The 17,982-nt window shown below is 39.0% G+C and overlaps 1 protein-coding gene across 2 annotated transcripts in view; it reads right to left on the bottom strand.

Annotated features, from left to right (window-relative positions):
- Positions 1 to 339: 339 nt before the first annotated feature.
- LOC147102822 (cAMP-dependent protein kinase type I-alpha regulatory subunit) overlaps positions 340 to 17,982 on the bottom strand; it is a 38,205-nt gene continuing 20,562 nt past the window's right edge. For both annotated transcript variants that reach the window (XM_085963673.1, XM_085963674.1), the window contains exons 3-10: positions 17,734 to 17,825; positions 16,586 to 16,647; positions 15,773 to 15,819; positions 14,462 to 14,620; positions 10,548 to 10,608; positions 9,751 to 9,872; positions 5,207 to 5,288; positions 340 to 4,780 (exon numbers count right to left, since the gene is read on the bottom strand). In XM_085963673.1, coding sequence (XP_085819799.1) covers positions 4,608 to 4,780; positions 5,207 to 5,288; positions 9,751 to 9,872; positions 10,548 to 10,608; positions 14,462 to 14,620; positions 15,773 to 15,819; positions 16,586 to 16,647; positions 17,734 to 17,825 — 798 coding nt within the window. In that variant the 3' untranslated portion in view covers positions 340 to 4,607. The remainder of the gene's footprint in view (positions 4,781 to 5,206; positions 5,289 to 9,750; positions 9,873 to 10,547; positions 10,609 to 14,461; positions 14,621 to 15,772; positions 15,820 to 16,585; positions 16,648 to 17,733; positions 17,826 to 17,982) is intronic.

Here is a 17,982-nt window from a genome sequence, read left to right on the forward strand (position 1 = left end):
AACCAGGTCGCAGCATAGTTACAAACAAAAAATAAACACATGTTCACACAGTCAGAGTCAAGCTAACTAACAGGAAAACGCACCAATACCATCCAGGAGGGAAATCTTTTATTTGGCGAAGCTTGATAGGTTGAATGACTCCCCCTCTTGATCCATTTTATTAAATTCTTATATCTCGGCAGTTACCTTGGGAGGAGCTTGCTTTTATGACTTATGTCAGCTTATCCTAGTAGAATGTAAAGAGACCTTACTGAGTATATAAATATATTACAGTAAGAACATCAGTGCTTTAGTTGTGTACCTGCTTCATCAGTTCAAAATGAATAAATAGGGAAACAGTTTTCTTTTTAAGAATTAACTTTTATTGCTTGACCTGTCATTAGGACACTCTATAACAAAAGGATTATTTTAGCACATACAGTAAATCTGATCTCATACAGTCATTGGGAACAATACAAAAAATGGTCCTTGGATAATCTACATATTATCACGCTGTAGTCTCACTTCACAAATTTTTTTTGTAGGTGAGCTAGCTGAGAATGTCTCTAATCCCCATATAAGATAGCTAAGGCAAACTACATCAAACCGTGGTCGTTTGTACATACAGTTCTGATTGCACACAATAGGTAAAGCTTCAACTGCATCAGATTATTCAATAAACTCATTATCAGCTGCTTTATAATAAAATCATTTAGGTAAATAAAAACCTTAAGAATGTGCAGCAAGCCAAAGCCAATCTGCTAGGTGCCAGGATTGTCACAGTTGGATTTTTTTTTTTTATATATAAAATGAGAATGGTTTCAAAATCTATCGAAATTTATTACTGGAATACTGCATTAATCTCACTCTTACTGGTAATCTAAGGTACTGGTAAATGCTATCCTGGAATGACCTTCATCTATTTTCTGTCAATCTGTCCAATTATCAAGATAACAGAAAAATTAAACATAAAGTACCAGATTTCACTTGCACAACATACTGGTATATATGGAGAGGACACCTCCCATAAGAAGCAGCTGACTTAATGTTGTCCATGCCAGGAATATCAAAACAAATTAGACCAAAACATCTCAACCTTACTCTTGACTCAATTTCCCATGGAGTTTAAATTGATGAAACAGGAATTAGTTATTAGAAAGTAAATTCCAATTCAACATCAGGCATTAAAAGCTACTCGTAATAGAAGACTGTAAATTAGACTTTAAAAAAGCTCAATAGATGCAATTCATTGCCACAACCAGGAGAATTGGGCATGGCATTCCATGATCGCCATACCACGATTACTCAAGAGGCATTACTTAGACCCCAAGCAAAAAAGGTTAATGAGAAAATTCTTTCATAACATCTCAACTGTTCAATAAAATATTGACCAATGCCGACGTCAACTCCTACGCAAGTGAAAGTCATCATGCCCTCAACACATAACTAGTCTTTCTTCATGGATTTTTATGCAAGCATTTTCTTCACCCTACACAGCATCTTAAGGGAAGTGCACTGACAAACTCATACACGTTACATCTAAAAGTTTGTACTGTGCGCATCATATAGAGATAGCTGAAGTGGTTTTGCAAGTTTTCATCAGGTATCTCGCTTAGAGCAATATTTAATACATAATAAATCTGGTTTAATTCTCTATGGAAATGACATACTGGCAGAGCAAAATCTACAGGCAGCCTATGCCCAACCTAACTCTCCAAGCAATTTTGTTTTAGCTTGCTGTACAATCCAAACAATAATTCTAGTCTAAGTCATTCTATATAGAATAATGGATATAATTTCATCTAATTACAGCTGTGTGGAATTTGTAAAATGTGTGTGTAATGGATGCACATATAACACAAAGCTGTGAAATACTGAAATGCCATTAAGACTCAGCAATGAGTTTCCCCCTTTCTTGAAAGCCTCAAAATAAAATTGCATGTCATGCCTTACACAAAAGCTGTTGTAGTACATTTCAGAATGCCGACGCATCGGCTAGTCAGGGATCAATCATCCAGTTTTTGGTTTCTGCCTTTTACTAGTGTGTCTGGGTGCACATTTGTTTAATACCAGCTGAGCTCTGGTGTATGCCAAGAATGGAACCACAGCGCCAGCTACTGTGAGCTGCAGGAAAGTGCAACTATGATTAAACGCAAAATAACATGGGCACTACAGCACTGCACCAACTTAAATATCAACTATTAATTTTCATTTAAATAGGTACCACATTGCACCACCCTAGTCTAGTGCAGGACATTTATTTAATATCTATACGTGTCCAATGCTATTAGTATAGAACCAGGAAGCAGTGGATAGTTTATAAACTGGGTCAGGACTGCAGTGGATTTAGTGATGCCATCGCCCAACCTTGTGCTGCCAGTGCTGATCAAGCACTAGTGCACAAAGTACCTGCTACTAAAAGGAATGTTTACTTTTTTTGCCCTTGGAATGAAATTACATCTGGTTAATATATAAGGTTTCATTTTGTAACCCTTTCACTAGCTCTGTGTCAGCAACAGATTGAAAATCAATGGTATGTAAAGTTAGGGAGTAAATCCACAGATTATCTAGTCTGTGCTAACTAGTTCTCATGTTCACTAGCAGGGTTAATTTGCTGCAATTGCTGTAGAAAAGTCATATGTTAAAAATCAGCTAGCAGTGTCAATATATTACCCACGTCTACAAAAGAATACATTATATTTCTAACTTTTTCATTATGTGATTGTTACTGGCTGAAGTTGCTATTTCCAATCATGTTTCTCCAGCAAATAGCAACAATTGACATGTACAGAGTTTGCTGTCCTACTTCAAGAAAGGACAATAACTTTTATATCATAAGCAAGGGAGACTGAGCTGTAAAATTTATACTTTACGACTTCATGTCAGTAAATTTCAAATTTGTGCCTGGAGTAAACACAAGCCTTTGAAACAAATTTGAAACATTTATTGCCTGGCACAGAACAGACTAATATATCAGGCTCTGTTTATCCCTCTCTACAGCATTCAACACTGTATATCCTTCTCAATTTAGGCTGTAGACGTTTCCACAGCTTATGCCAATATAACTCCACAATTGGCCACCAGGAAGCACAGTTCAAGTGTAGCAAGACAATTTTAATTTTCCTGCTGCTGGAGGTGGAATGACACATTACGCCTCCATGCAGTGCTCCATCAGAACTGACAAAACTCACCCGAGGAAAGCAAACTCAAGCGACACACAGCTCAGAGATTCAGAACTGGTAATCTTCTGGCTACAAGTCAAATACACCCAAGGCTACTGGTACTCAGCTACTGTTATGTTAGGAAGGGAGGCTAATGAGAAAGGACTCCACTAATTCTCAGTTCACAAAAGCAAGTTTTGATATGGGCTCAGAACTTGATATTGCAGAAATCTTGTAATAATAGGCATACCTATAAAATCTCTACCACTACCAAAGCCTGTGCCCACAAAAATAATATCTGATCATCAATGGAACTTCTGGTTGCCAAAACAAGCAGCTGACCCTTTAGCTAAACCCCATCAACTAAAGCATCACTGAGTCATAATGATGCTGCAATATTGTTCTGTTTTGTTTGAATCCAAATAAACCAATTTGTATTGTATATTCTGTACATAAAAAATATGAATAAAGTGTACACTAACTAACCTTTCCTCAAGCAAAAATTTGGCTGCCTCACCCACTGCAGAGATAAGCAGTTATTCATTGATATTTGGGAGACTACTAAATGAATCAGAAATTGCCAACAAAAATTAAAATGGGCTTTTATTTTATGGATTTTTTTTTAAATAAAAAAGGTCCAAATGTAACTTCATGTGCAAATGGAGTATATATTAATTTGGCAAAACCACACAGGCCAATAGGATCCTCACTAAGCAAGGCCTAAAACTATTAAAAAAACTAGATTTTAAATAGTTTTTCAAACTGCTTCCAAAAAAATTTAAAAGGCAACATTTATCTCAAAACTAAAATGTATGTGAGCTACAAAAAGTCTACATCTCAATTTGGTTGTTTTTCCCCTCAAATTGTGTTGCCAGGTGCAAACTGTACACAGAAATGATATTTTCAGAGCGGGTTTACATTTAAGCTTTTTCAGTCCTAGCCACATTAAAGTAAACATAGTCTGTGGTAATCCGGTTGGAAGAGTCCTCAAAATAATTTTGAAGCTGCCCACCCCAGCCAAAAACCCAAGATTTTCCATTAGTACACATTCATGGGATTCAAGACTCATGAATGCACTACAACATACCTTGAAACAGAGCAAGCTAAAGGGTTCAAAAATCTTCTGCTCATGTAACCGAACTAAAGCTTAATTATCTGGGTATTAATCACACTGTTTAGTTAAAACAACAGTGTTTTAATTTTTATAAACAAGAACCAATGGGAAGAATTCTACACGCAAGCATCAAAGCAAAAAAAAATCTTTAGCAGAAGCTGGATTGACTGCAGAAAGCCGGTGCAGTGAGAAAGACGCAAAGCAAATGTGGCATTGAATGCTACAAAGGGAATGCTTTCTCTGTTGGACAGGAAGCTGTGGGACTGGTGGTGGTCTTGCCACAGGAAGCGGCATGTTAGACAGACATGAGGCAGTTTGCTCTGGCGGATGCTGCAGCAGAGGAAAGGAGGATTTCAGACAGACAGCGATACAAAGCTGTTGTACTGCTGGATGTTTCGTTTGAGTATGTCTGAACAGGGACCCAGGACACGTTCAAATCGAGGTCTGTCCAGTTTCACACACTTCAACGGACCACGGGCTACCACTGTGGCAGCGCGAGGACGGTTCATCAGAAGGGCGATTTCACCTGAGAGAAGGGGGAAAAAAAAAACAAGATTTCAAATCCATCTATAGTATTGAAAAACTGAAACCTATGAAATGCAGAACTAAGCCCCTGTGCCATTGATGGCTTAGCAGGTAAAGGTACCACGTTATAATATAACACGAAGGTTTATAGACAAATTTCCAGGTTTGATTCAGTTGTTTGCCAATAGCCAATCTAAGCTGCAGTGAAACTACAAGTCACTTCAGTATCCTACTGTTGATACACGGGTAATCATATTTTAGCAGCCAATGTTCTCTCTTTCAACTCCTATACAATTGAAGAGCTTTATGGTCAAAAATCCATCAATTAACTTCCCAGTTACCTTTACTTTTAACAACTTCAAGTATTAAAAGGAATGTTATTTATGGTATTAAACCTTTTAAGCTTTCTAAGCTATGACAAACTCACCAAAATAATCCGATGGCCCCAGTCTTCCAACTTCTACGAACTCCTCGTTTTCTGACCTGCGCTGTAACACAGCCGCTGTACCCTACAACACAAATTTTAATATAAAGTACATTTGAAGCAATGTTACCAATGGTCCTGCATATTCCTAAAATATTCTCAACTTTAATTCTGAGAGCTGGTAGGTCAATAACCACTAGAAATAGAGTTCAAAACCTATCTGGCAATACACTGCTTAGTAATGGGGGTTAGTGAAAATATTTAGATTCATGGGTATCTTTGGTGCTCTTAATTATACCAATTATACCATTATAGCAGTAAAGACATTTATGCCATTGAATCTACATTCGATTCAAGGAAAGCACTGGCAGAAAAAAATTGGTCACTACAGCCTCTAAAATTGGAAACTCGGATTTTTTTAGGTTAAAAGTTCAGATGATGTCCAAGAATAGCTTGATCCACATGGTAAAACATGGCAGATTACCGTGAAACTTGAAACCCACTATGGCCAGGAGTGTGCCTGCGTTATGTATAAAAATTGAACACCACAAAATGATACACTGGAAAGGAGCAAACACACATTTATGCAGAAGATTCTACAACGGTGTCAAGAATTTTTTTTTATTTTTAAAAAGGCTTAAACGCAGGCCCCTTCTCCTGATCACTCGGTCACCTGTTCTATTTTTTTTAAAGGTTGAACCATGTGCAATGGTCACAAAGTAAATTCTAATTGAGTTATATTTAAGACTTCAAATCAAATGAAGTGTAGGTAAATATTGCTGAGGAATTTTACAGAACTAATCTCCAATTGGCTTTAGAGTGGCAGATTTTCCTGACTGCCAGCAAAATAGGGCAATGGTAGGAGGTAAAAGATTTGGTTCCTCTCAGAAGTCAAAATATCAATGGAAAGCTTCAAAAGGAAACAGCCTGGTTTTAAATGTGCTGTGGCTTCTGAACACTCAGATGCCAAAGATGTAAAACAGAGAATCAAGCCTTCATTGACGCAATACATATTCTTTTGTTGATTCTAGGAGATTCTAAAGAATTTTTGGGATGCAAAAGCATAGCAAATATATCTAAAGGATCATTTGTGTGATGAACGACTGAACACTATTCAACAGGCTTCGTCCTGTAACATTGTGAATAGCTTTATAAAAGCAACACTTATTGTCTAAAAAAAAATACCCAGGAACTTGTTCAGCTTTTGAGTGTATTTAATTGAAATAACTAACCTTCTGGAAAGAGAGAAAGTATTTTGAATGCTGGGGTGTACAAGTGGATTTCCAATGCAAAAGAACCTCTCATTCAAAAAACATGCAAGCTCCTTCTTGCCTAAAGATAAATGGCTGTAGGAGACTTCTAATGTATGGTCTGACTGATCTCTATGCTGACAAATCGTGATTTCTATAAACTGACAACAATCACCACAGCCTGGATTCATTGGAGTTTTAATTATTTCAGCTTTTAGATTTACTGACAAAATTTAAACAATCTGCACTAAAAACCAATCATTGGCAGAAGATCATCCAGAAAAAAAATCAGTCTTTGTAAAAGGAAGCAGAAATTAGGGTTAGCATAACTTAAAAGATAACAGAACAATATGATAGAATTCTTCATTAAAATGGAGAGTGAAGTAGTTGACTCAGAGACTAGGGTCCTGAATTTAAATAAAGGAAACTACGATGGTATGAGGCACGAGTTGGCTAGGATGGATTGGGGAACGTTACTTAAAGGGTTGACGGTGGATAGGCAATGGCAAACATTTAAAGATCACATGGATGAACTACAGAATTTGTTCATCCCAGTTTGGCATAAAAATAAAACAAAAAAGGTGACTCAACCGTGGCTAACAAGGGAAATTAGGGATAGCATAAGATCCAAGGAGAGAACATATAAACTGGCCAGAAAAAGCAGCAAACCTGAGGATTGGGAGCAGTTTAGGATTCAGCAAAGGAGGACAAAGGGATTAATTAAGAGGGGGAAATAGATTATGAGAGTAAGCTTGCAGGGAACATAAAAACTGACTGTAAAAGCTTCTATAGATATGTGAAGAGAAAAAGATTGGTGAAGTCAAGCGTAGGTCCCTTGCAGCCAGAATCAGGGGAATTTATAATGGGGAACAAAGAAATGGCAGACCAATTAAATACATACTTTGGTTCTGTCTTCACAAAGGAGGACACAAATAACCTCCCAGAGATGTTGGGGAACATAGGGTCTAATGAAAGGGAGGAACTGAATGAAATCAGTATTTGTAGGGAAATGGTGTTAGGGAAATTGACGGGATTGAAGGCCGATAAATCCCCAGGGCCTGATAATCTACATCCTAGGGTACTTAAGGAAGTGGCCCTAGAAATAGTAGATGCATTGTTGGTCATCTTCCAAAATTCTATAGACTCTGGAATAGTTCCCATGGATTGGAGGGTAGCTAATATAACCCCACTATTTAAAAAGGGTGGTAGAGAAAAAAAGTGTCAATTATAGACCGGTAAGCCGGACATCGGTAGTGGGGAAAATGCTAGAGTCCATTATAAAAGATGTAATAGCAGAGCACTTGGAAAACAGTGACAGGATCGGACAAAGTCAACATGGATTTACAAAAGGTAAATCATGCTTGACTAATCTACTGGAATTTTTTGAGGATGTAACTGGTAGAATAGATAAGGGAGAACCAGTGGATGTGGTGTATTTGGACTTTCAGAAGGCTTTCGATAAGGTCCCGCATAAGAGATTAGCGTGTAAAGTTAAAGCACATGGGATTAGGGGTAAGGTACTGTCTTGGATAGAGAACTGGTTGGCAGACAGGAAGCAAAGAGTTGGAATAAACAGCTCTTTTTCCAAGTGGCAGGCAGTGACTAGTGGGGTACCGCAGGGATCGGTGCTAGGACCCCAGCTATTAATGATCTAGACAAGGGAACTAGATGTAATATCTCTAAGTTTGAGGACGACACAAAGCTGGGTGGGCGTGTGTGCCGTGAGGAGGATGCAGAGAAACTCCAGTACGATTTGGACAGGTTGGGTGATTATACTGCTTTGCCATGCATCTGCCCAATGTGGATAAATGTGAGGTTATCCACTTCGGTGGCAAAAACAGGAAGACAGATTATCTGAACGGCAATAGATTGGGAAAAGGGGAAGTGCAACAAGACCTGGGTGTCCTTGTGCACCAGTCGCTGAAGGTAAGCATGCAGGTGCAGCAGGCGGTTAAGAAGGCAAATGGTATGTTGGCCTTCATAGCGAGAGGATGTGAGTACAGGAGCAAGCATGTCTTGCTGCAGTTGTACAGGGCCTTGGTGAGACCGCACCTTGAGTATTGTGCGCAGTTTTGGTCGCCTTTTCTGAGGAAGGATGTTCTTGCCATGGAGGGAGTGCAGTGAAGATTCACCAGACTTGATACCTGGGATGGCAGGAATGATGTATGAGGAGAGATTGGGTCGATTAGGCTTATATTCGCTAGAGTTTAGAAGAATGAGAGGGGATCTCATTGAAACTTATAAAATACTAACTAGATGCAGGAAGGATGTTCCTGTTGGCGGGGGAGTCCAGAACCAGGGGTCACAGTCTAAGGATAAGGGGTAAGCCATTTAGGACTGAGATGAGGAGGAATTTCTTCACCCAGAGAATGGTGAACCTGTGGAATTCTCTGCTACACAGGGCAGTTGAGGCTAATTCATTAAATATATTCAAGAAGGAGTTGGATATATTTCTTGAGGCTAAAGGGATATGGAGAGAAAGCAGGGGCAAGGTACTGAATTTGGATGATCAGCCATGATCTCATTAAATGGCGGAGCGGGCTCGAGGGGCCAAATGGCCTACTCCTGCTCCTATCTTCTATGTTTCTATAATACGCGAGCAGAGAAACCTCTCATTCAGTATAGAAAAGTAGAAGGTAATAGACGCTGATCAAGAGAAAAACTCTTGGGAAGGTCGTGTATGTCTGCTGAATTCTTAAAAGGGATCGACTTCCTCCAGATTTTTGATTTAATCAACTACTTTACCAACAAGTTAGGCAGTATACCGAAGAATTACTTCCTGCCATGTTGAACAGGCAGCGATTAGCAAAGTCGCCATAACAAACTGTTATGCAGCGACTTAGGATTGTGCAGACATGTATGATGTACAGATGCATTCTAGCACAATAAACAATTACAGGAAACTTTGGTTTATCCGGAGGTTAACTGTCCGGAATGCTCGAGCCACCGGCAAAAATCAGGAGCCGTTTCGTTAGGTTTTTTTTCTTTTCGTTGCTTTTTTTCCACCAGTCAGGCTCTGCAAGGTCTCGCTGAAGCTGTTGTTAAGCTACAGAGACGCTTGCAAGGTACGGCCGACTGTTTAGAGGCTGTTGCTAAGCAACAGGGTTTGTTGCCAGATACGGAGCTCAAAATCTCCGTATGTTTCAACATTAGCACTGGTTTGTCCAGCAGTTTTGATAGGACGGCAACAGCTCGGTCCCGTCGGTGCCAGATAGCACAAAGTTTCCTGTAGTTTACTCAGAATATTTTTCCATCCTCAAATGGGTTACTTTCTTTCTATATTTTAATTATTAATACCTCTAAAATAATGAAAAATTCATCGCCTGGTTCTCCTTGCACCACAATCTTCTGTCCATCTTCAAACTGCACCGGCTCCAATGCATCAGCCACAGTCAAACGCTCCCATTTATCCAGGGATTCTACAAGGGAGAACTTTCCTTTACATTTTGAACAGCATAAATTAAAAATATATATATATGATATACACACACCCCTAAAATTTACATACAAAGCTCTTGGACAAAATACTGATATAATAATCTCTGCAATATAGCATTAATCCCAGTCTTACTCAAGTTATAGCTTTGCCTGACATTAGAATATAGCTATGCACCCAGACAAATTTTGCTCATTCTTTGCCAGAGTGCTAAGCAGCGTGGCAGAATGCTCCATTTCAGGGAGAGAATGGCCCACAGAAGTCTTCAGTTCCACAATAGAAGTAGGCAGGTCAAGTGATCTAATTAGATGAGACCTCAAACTGTCTGTTCAGGTGGATAAAATATCCTGTGGCATTTTTCCAAAGAAGAGCAGGAGTTCTTAGTGTGCAGGACAAGGTATTCATCAAAACAGGTTAACTGATCATACACCTCAGTGCTATTTGTAAGACATTGTTGTGTACAAATTGGTTGCCATATTTGCCCAGAAAGCAAAAGTGTCTGCACTTTAAAAAGTAATTTATAATTTGGGACTTCCTGACAATTCCAAAGGCACTGTATAAATGCAACTTCTTTCTTTAATGTGCTTTAAAAGTCTCTGTGCTGGGCAAGTTTTTGCACGTAAAGGAGGAAAACAATTAGAGTATTCTTTCTGCTTACCTAAAATGGAGACCTTACTGAGGAACTCTTCATACATCTTTCTCTTTCTCAGTGTGCTTCCCTATAAAAGTAAGCATTTTAATAATAATCCAGAATAGTTTCACCCAACATTTAACTAAACTCTACACTTTTCAGCAATTTTACTCCGTAAAATACTTAAAATTGCAATTCTCCAAGAGAATTACTAGTACATAAAAGATCCTTAAAAATATTACAGGAAACTTTGGTTTATCCAGAGGTTGTATGTCCAGAATACTCGATCTAACGGCAAAAATCAGGAGCCATTTTCTGTAAGTTTTTTTTTTTTTTTTTTTTTTTTTTTTTTTAAGATCGCGTTCTTTTTTCCCCCCCCCCCAGTCAGCCACTGCAAGGTCTGTAGCTATAGCAACAGCTTCAGACGCTTGCAGCTGCAGCCGACTCTTTAGAAGCTGTTGCTAAGCAACAGTGTTTGTTGTCAGATACGGAGATGAAAACCTCCGTATGCTTCAACATTAACTTTGTATGTCCGGCAGTTTTGATAGATCGGCAACACGCCGGTCCCGTCAGTGCCGGATATCACTAAGTTTCCTGTATCTGCATTTTTAAAAGACCAACACTGCACATTCTCCTTTGCATGTACTAGGCAATCCCCTGTGGTGTTATGCACATGGAGTCAAGACCAAGTACAGTCTTCAGGTGAAGCAGGGTCGAGGTGATAATTTGACCACATTTTTATATTATTTAGAGTGAAATAGCAAAAGTTACAGCAATTTGGAAAGCAGAGAAACAGAGTTGGTTAGAACAAGAAATTTCTCTGCAGTCCAGGCTGAGCGGTGCAAAAATGAGGCAATACAACTGATGGGAGGGTATAATTACAGTACAAGTTTACATAGGCAGTTTACATGATAAATGTGGATACAGGAGTTTAATGGAAAAGTTGACAAAAGTGAGAAATATGACAACAGGAAGTCAGGTTTTGTAGACAGGAAATGCAAGCACATGCGAGAATTTATATATACAGACAACATGCATGCAAGTATACGATTCGGACTTCAGCATTGGGAACAGAGAGAGGTAGGAAACAGAGACTAGGGATAAAGGAGCATTCTCTGATTAGCGGGATTTGACAAGTGGAACTACAGTTATGAGCAGGGGGCTCTCTCTACTACAGCTGAGGGGGCTAACAGGCAATTTACATCGAGTGTACAGCACAGAAACAGGTAATTCAGCCCAACTGGTCTATGCCAGCATTTATGCTCCACATGTGCCCCCTCCCACCCTACCAGCATATCCTTCTATTCCTTTCTCCCTCATGCGCTTACCTAGCTTCCCCTTAAATGCATCTATGTTATTTGCCTCAACTACTCCATGTGGTAGCACATTCCACATTCTTACCACTCTGTGTAAAGAAGTTTCTCCTGAATATCCTATTGGATTTATTAGTGACTATCTTATATTTATGACCTCTAATTTGGGACTCCCCCACAAGTGGAAACATTTTCTCTACATCTACCCTATCAAACCCTTTCAAAAGGCCTCCATCAGGTCACCCCTCGGGCTTCTCTTTTCTAGAGAAGAGCCCTAGCCTGTTCAGCCTTTCCTGCCAAGTATATCCTCTCAGCTCTGGTATCATTCTAGTCAATCCATTTTGCAACTTCTCCAATGCTTCTATATACTTTTGATAATATGGAGACCAGAACTGTGCACAGTACTCCAAGTGTGATCTCATCAAGGTTTGATACAATTTTAACATAACTTGTGCTTTTCAATTCTATCCCTCTAGAAATGAACCCCAGCGCTTGGTTTTCCTTTTATGGCCATATTGCACAAATCACTAAAAGTAGTGCTGCAGGCTATCTGTGTCCCTGGATCACTTTGCTTCTCTACCCCATTTAGACTCTTATTATCCAAGCAGTTTGCGGTCTCATTCTTCCTAGCAAAATGCACAGTCTCACACTTATCTATATTGAAATTTATTTGCCAATTTAAATTGATTATTTGAATTACACTTTACAAATCTTAATGACCCTAAAATAAATTAACAATTTCTGGAACAGATCTTAATTCATATAGTTTGTTAAGACAGCTATCTAAAATCTTTGAGATCTGCAATCGTTTCAAAGAAATTAATAAGTAAATATAAAATTATTAAATCGTTCATCAGTTTAGTTTGTACAATAATGAGCTGTTATATTTAAGTCCTCTCTTTCAATCTCCAACCTAACAAGATATACAAACCAATTTTTTTTTTTTTTTTTTTTTTTAAACTCCTGAATGCCAGGGGTTTGATTTTCCCCGTAACTCAGCCGAAGGAAGCCTTTCTGTTCTTACTGGTTAACCTGGCTTAATGCATCTCTGCCTTCCCTATTCCCATGGCACGCCAGAATATATCTACCTGATCTTGCATGAAATCCAATAGATAATAAATTGTAATCATCTGAGGAGCAACAGGCCTGCTGGGAGATCCAATGGGGACAGTAGAATCGTCCTTACCAATTTGAATTACAGGAAACTTTGTGTTATCCGGAGGCTAAATGTCCGGCAAGCTCAAGCCACTGGCAAAAATCAGGAGCCGTTTAGGTTTTTTTTCTTTTCGTTGCTTTTTTCCTCAACAGTCAAGCTCTGCAAGGTCTCACTGAAGCTGTTGCTAAGCTACAGAGACGCTTGCAAGGTACAGCCGACTGTTTAGAAGCTGTTGCTAAGCAACAGGGTTTGTTGCCAGATACGGAGCTCAAAATCTCCGTATGTTTCAACATTAGCGCTGGTTTGTCTGGCAGTTTTGATCTAACAGCAACAGCTCGGTCCCGTCGGTGCCGGATGGCACAAAGTTTCCTGTAGTTGCAACACATCAGGGGTAATGCAACACTGGTTTGATATCAACTGAATAAATGGACTCCTCCAAATTGGTGTGAACTTAAATCTCCGAAAGGGGAGGGGGGGGGGGGGGGGGGGGGGAGAAAGAGAGAGCACGTGAGAGATGGCAGACTTCACCAATCTGACAGAAGCAATCAATTGAGGCCTGAAAATTATGAGTAATTTGAAATACATGAATAGTTTTAAATATGGCAGTTATAAGGGTTTTAGAATGAAGAAGGTTTTTGATAATGTGAATAGGAAAATACCATTTCCTCTAATTGGAGAATCATGAGATAAGGTGTCATCAAGTTAACATAGTCAAGAGTGCGAAGGGTTAGAAGTCATTTACTTACACTGTTTGCTACATGGAGTAGCTTAATCAAAAACCATTACATCTTTTAAGGAGAAAGTAGGTAAGCATTTGAAGCAGAGGAAGACACAGGACAATGGAGAGACAGCACCGTTAAACAATTAGTTCTGGAGTGCTCTAGCCAAGAACCAGTACAGACAATGCTGGATCGAATGGATTCTCTGTGCTGTAATCTTCTTTGATTCTTCATTTTGGGATGGATGTATACATATACAGGAAACTTTGGTTTATCCGGAGGTTAACTGGCTGGAATGCTCGAGCCACCGGCAAAATTCAGGAGTCGGTTCAGTAAGTTTTTTTTCTTTTTGTTGCTTTTTTTCCCCCACCAGTCAGGCTCTGCAAGGTCTAGCTAAAGCTGTTGCTTAGCTACAGAGACGCTTGCAAGCTACAGCCGACTGCTTAGAGGTTTGTTGCTAGATACGGAGCTCAAAAGCTTCCGTATGTTTTAACATTAGCGCTGGAGTGTCCGGCAGTTTTGATGGGACGGCAACAGCTCGGTCCCGTCGGTGCCGGATATCAAAGTTTCCTGTACAGACTGCAGAAATGTCTACAAATGCAGTATCTGTTTTGTAGTCATGCTGCAACCGTCAAACCCAAGCGACAAGCACATGTTGGCGAGAAAAGACATTGAAAGGCCAAAATAATTAAATTCAAAAATGTTATTTACAGTAAGCCAGATAGTATAAATGTATGAACTAATCACTCTTACCATTAAGATTCTCCTATAGCTGTCTCGGTCAATACCCCACAATTTCACATTGGTCTTTGCTCTGACAGTTGCTGCTCTTGGGGTTCCATAAATCAGTGCAAGTTCTCCAAAACTGCCACCTTCCCCGATGCTGGTCACCCATTCATTGTTAACGTAAACCTAAAACAGAAGGATTCAGCAAAAATAGTTAGACTCAAAACTAGTTTCAACTATCACCATTTGAAGTTCAACTGTATGGATTTTTGAGAAGTTATCAGGTATAGTATTCACAGCAAAAGATAGATGAAAGTTAACATTTTAAATTCTATTGGACATGTGGAAAACATTTTAGAAGCACTATCCGGGCAATAACACCATTGTTAGTAATTTAGCTCACTTCAGAAATTCTAGTGTTGAAAATTAGAATTTTATTTAGTTAAATCTTAACACGTACAACTAGCTTGCTGAGAAATGTTACACTAGGTCTGCATTTCTATAAAGCTGGGGGTGGCAGGAAATAGTTAGCATATTTTTTAAGCTGGTACCAATATTTTTTGGAACTGTATTTCCTTAGATATCAGCATGGCACCAAAACTGTGACTAACATTGGTATCTCAAGCATAATAGTTACCAAAGCAATGGAGATGCTACCCATAGTAAAAGATCCCTATTTTCTCCATAATGACAACACACACAGCTTTACCACTTATATTACACTTATGATCAACTGGCATGAGTGAATTTGTATGACTAGCATACTTCACAGACAGTGGAGCACTGGTTTCCCCTAATTTTGGGGTGTTATTGTGCACATATCTCACACATTTCACTCAGCCAGAAACACAAAGCCTATTTACCAACAGCAGTTTACTCACCTGCTTTTGGGGAAGGGAAAAATGTGTAGTCAATCTCTGATGTTTAACTGACAAGGCAATACTTGATGCTTTTTGAGCAGTGTATTAGCTCCAACTGTTATACTGGAGTTGTACACTACTACAGCACAAGGTCACAAACCCAGCTGTGTTTCGACAGAGTGTAAGCAAGCAGCTGTCAGATTTCTACACTTATACACCACCAGTTTGATATGGATTTACAGCTTGGTATCAATTTGGCACCAGGGCATTAATTTGCCTTGTACGTCAGTATAAAGCATGTCTCTGAAATGAAGAAATCCAACTTGCACCAACTTTCATAAATAAGCAGAAAGCAAAATGTTACAATAAAGAGATACAATGGGTATAACTCTGTACACCCATTTTGAAACAGTAGTGCCAGATATAAAATATAATCCTACTGTATTGTACTGAATCATTGAGCAGCCTGCAAACTTACATCCATCTCTCCTTGATCCATGACATAGAAATTGTCACCTTCATCACCTACAAGAACAAAAATATACAATGTCAAAACCACCACACAGTACAATAATCCAAATGCAAAGTCAGAGCTATTCAGTTTTTTTTTTTAATTTTATTTAAATTCACCCCCAAAGCAAGTTGCCTACCATCACCAACCCCCCCCCCCCCCTTTTGTCCTGAGAAATTCAAATTGGTCTTGACTATCCATGTGCAACACCACAGGAGATCAACTAGTAATGAGTGCACTAAAAGTAATGAATGACATGTAGGACTGACTTCTGTAACACTGCCTTACTGAGTGTGCATTATAGCTGCGCGTTTCTTAATATTCTTCGTACTGTCAATGCAAGAAAGCTGAACCGAAATTCAAATAGTAAAAGAAAGTGGAAGGGGAAAAATATGTAATTTTGCTTTGACTATCTAGTTCACCCTTCCTATTTATGGCCATCAAATGTACCACTTATTTTCCCTCTAATGCATCGCTATATTTTTCCTCCCTCCTGATTTTATACCATTCGCATGCTACGTTCCTTGTTTTATTTAAATTTTACCTTTATTAAACACATTCCAAGACAAACAGTGCTACATGTAATTATGATGGCACCCAATTATGGACAGAACTAGAAGCAATACTGAGCTATTGTATCGCACTCTATAACTTGGTACGGAGAGGAAAGCTCGGAGGACAAGCTGATAAGAATCCCCTTTTCCCACTATAGGTGTTAACAACCAGTCTTAAATTCAGACCTGGTTTACTTCCAATGGTCGCACACAGATAGATTTTTACCTTGCTGTATGACTGTTTCGCCAGCGATGTATGTGACTGGGAACATAGCATCAAAAATATCACTACAAGAAATAAAAGTGAAATAATGTCAAAACTTGCTTCTCAAAAAAATTATTTAAATAAACATAGCTACGGTAGATATAGATAGCAGGTGAAGGTTCTTAATATGAACGGAAGGTTAAGTTCTCTGTCAAAAAAGCCCACCATGCTTTCACCCCATTGGTATCCATTCCCATCAGAAACAATACAGCATATTAACTTCGAGTAGCCACAGAAACCATGTGTCAGTGCTTTGACACAATTTCAAAGCAGCACTTGTGTCCAAAGACTAATTAATGGGATGAGAGAGGGAGGAGAGAATTTGTGCAGATCAAATCTGCTTATCAAGTCCCCAATGTCAACAAAAATATGCAAATAACAACAAACCTCATCATCCAAATAAACGAATCCATGTGCAAAATGGTTCAGTATTGGAGGCTCTTCAGAAGTCAAGATCAAAGCGCATTGCTGGAGTAGTCTCTAATTAGTGATCTACTTGACCTGAAGTGTTTGCGTAGGCTCTGGACATCAAAAGATTGAACAAATATTCTTCTCCTAGAACTGTCTCTCTCATTGTTAAATCCAAAAATCTCCCATTCCCTCACCAAAAAGGCCTTGCATTTATATAGAACCATACGACATCCCCAGGACATCTCAAACCACGTTACAATCGACCAAAGAATGACTTCTGAAGCATTATGCAGGTGGACATGAAGTTAATTTGCACACAAGAAGGTTCTACAAACAGTAACTTAGATGAATGGCCAGTAAATCGGTGTTGAGATGTTGGTTGAAAGAAGAATGTTGGTCAGAACACCAGGACTTCACATCCTTCTTCAAACAATATTGCAGGATCTTGTACATCCACCTGAACAGGCAGAAGGGGCTTCAGTTTAACATCTCAGATAATACAACACACTGTACTATAATGAAGGGCTAATTATGTCCTGAGATCTAAAGTGGAACTTCAGCCCACAAATTTCTGATTCAGAAGTGAGTTCTATCAACCAAGTAAAGCGGACACTGAGACAACACAATTGTATAGCAAAGAAAACAGGTTAAATAATCTTTGCAATCAGTCATAACCTCTTAAATCAGAAACTCCTCACCTTCTTTCATTGTCATCCAAATGTGAGAACAGCACATTCTTTTCAATGGCTTTAGCCAGAGCAGCCATAGTCTTGTAATCCTTAGGAATTACCTACGTAGTTACAAGATAAACATGTACTGCTTTTAATAGGTAGTCGATAACAAAAGATTAAAAGGCTGGGGAAAAGTTTCCGCTTTGGGCGCAATTGGGAAATTGCGCTGGTTGGGTTACAGTTCAAGTTTCGATAAAATCATTTTCCTAATCACAT

This window comes from Somniosus microcephalus, chromosome 21, assembly GCF_052327205.1.
Source record: "Somniosus microcephalus isolate GS21.2 chromosome 21, FLI_Smic_1.0, whole genome shotgun sequence".
NCBI classification, from domain to species: Eukaryota; Metazoa; Chordata; class Chondrichthyes; order Squaliformes; family Somniosidae; genus Somniosus; species Somniosus microcephalus.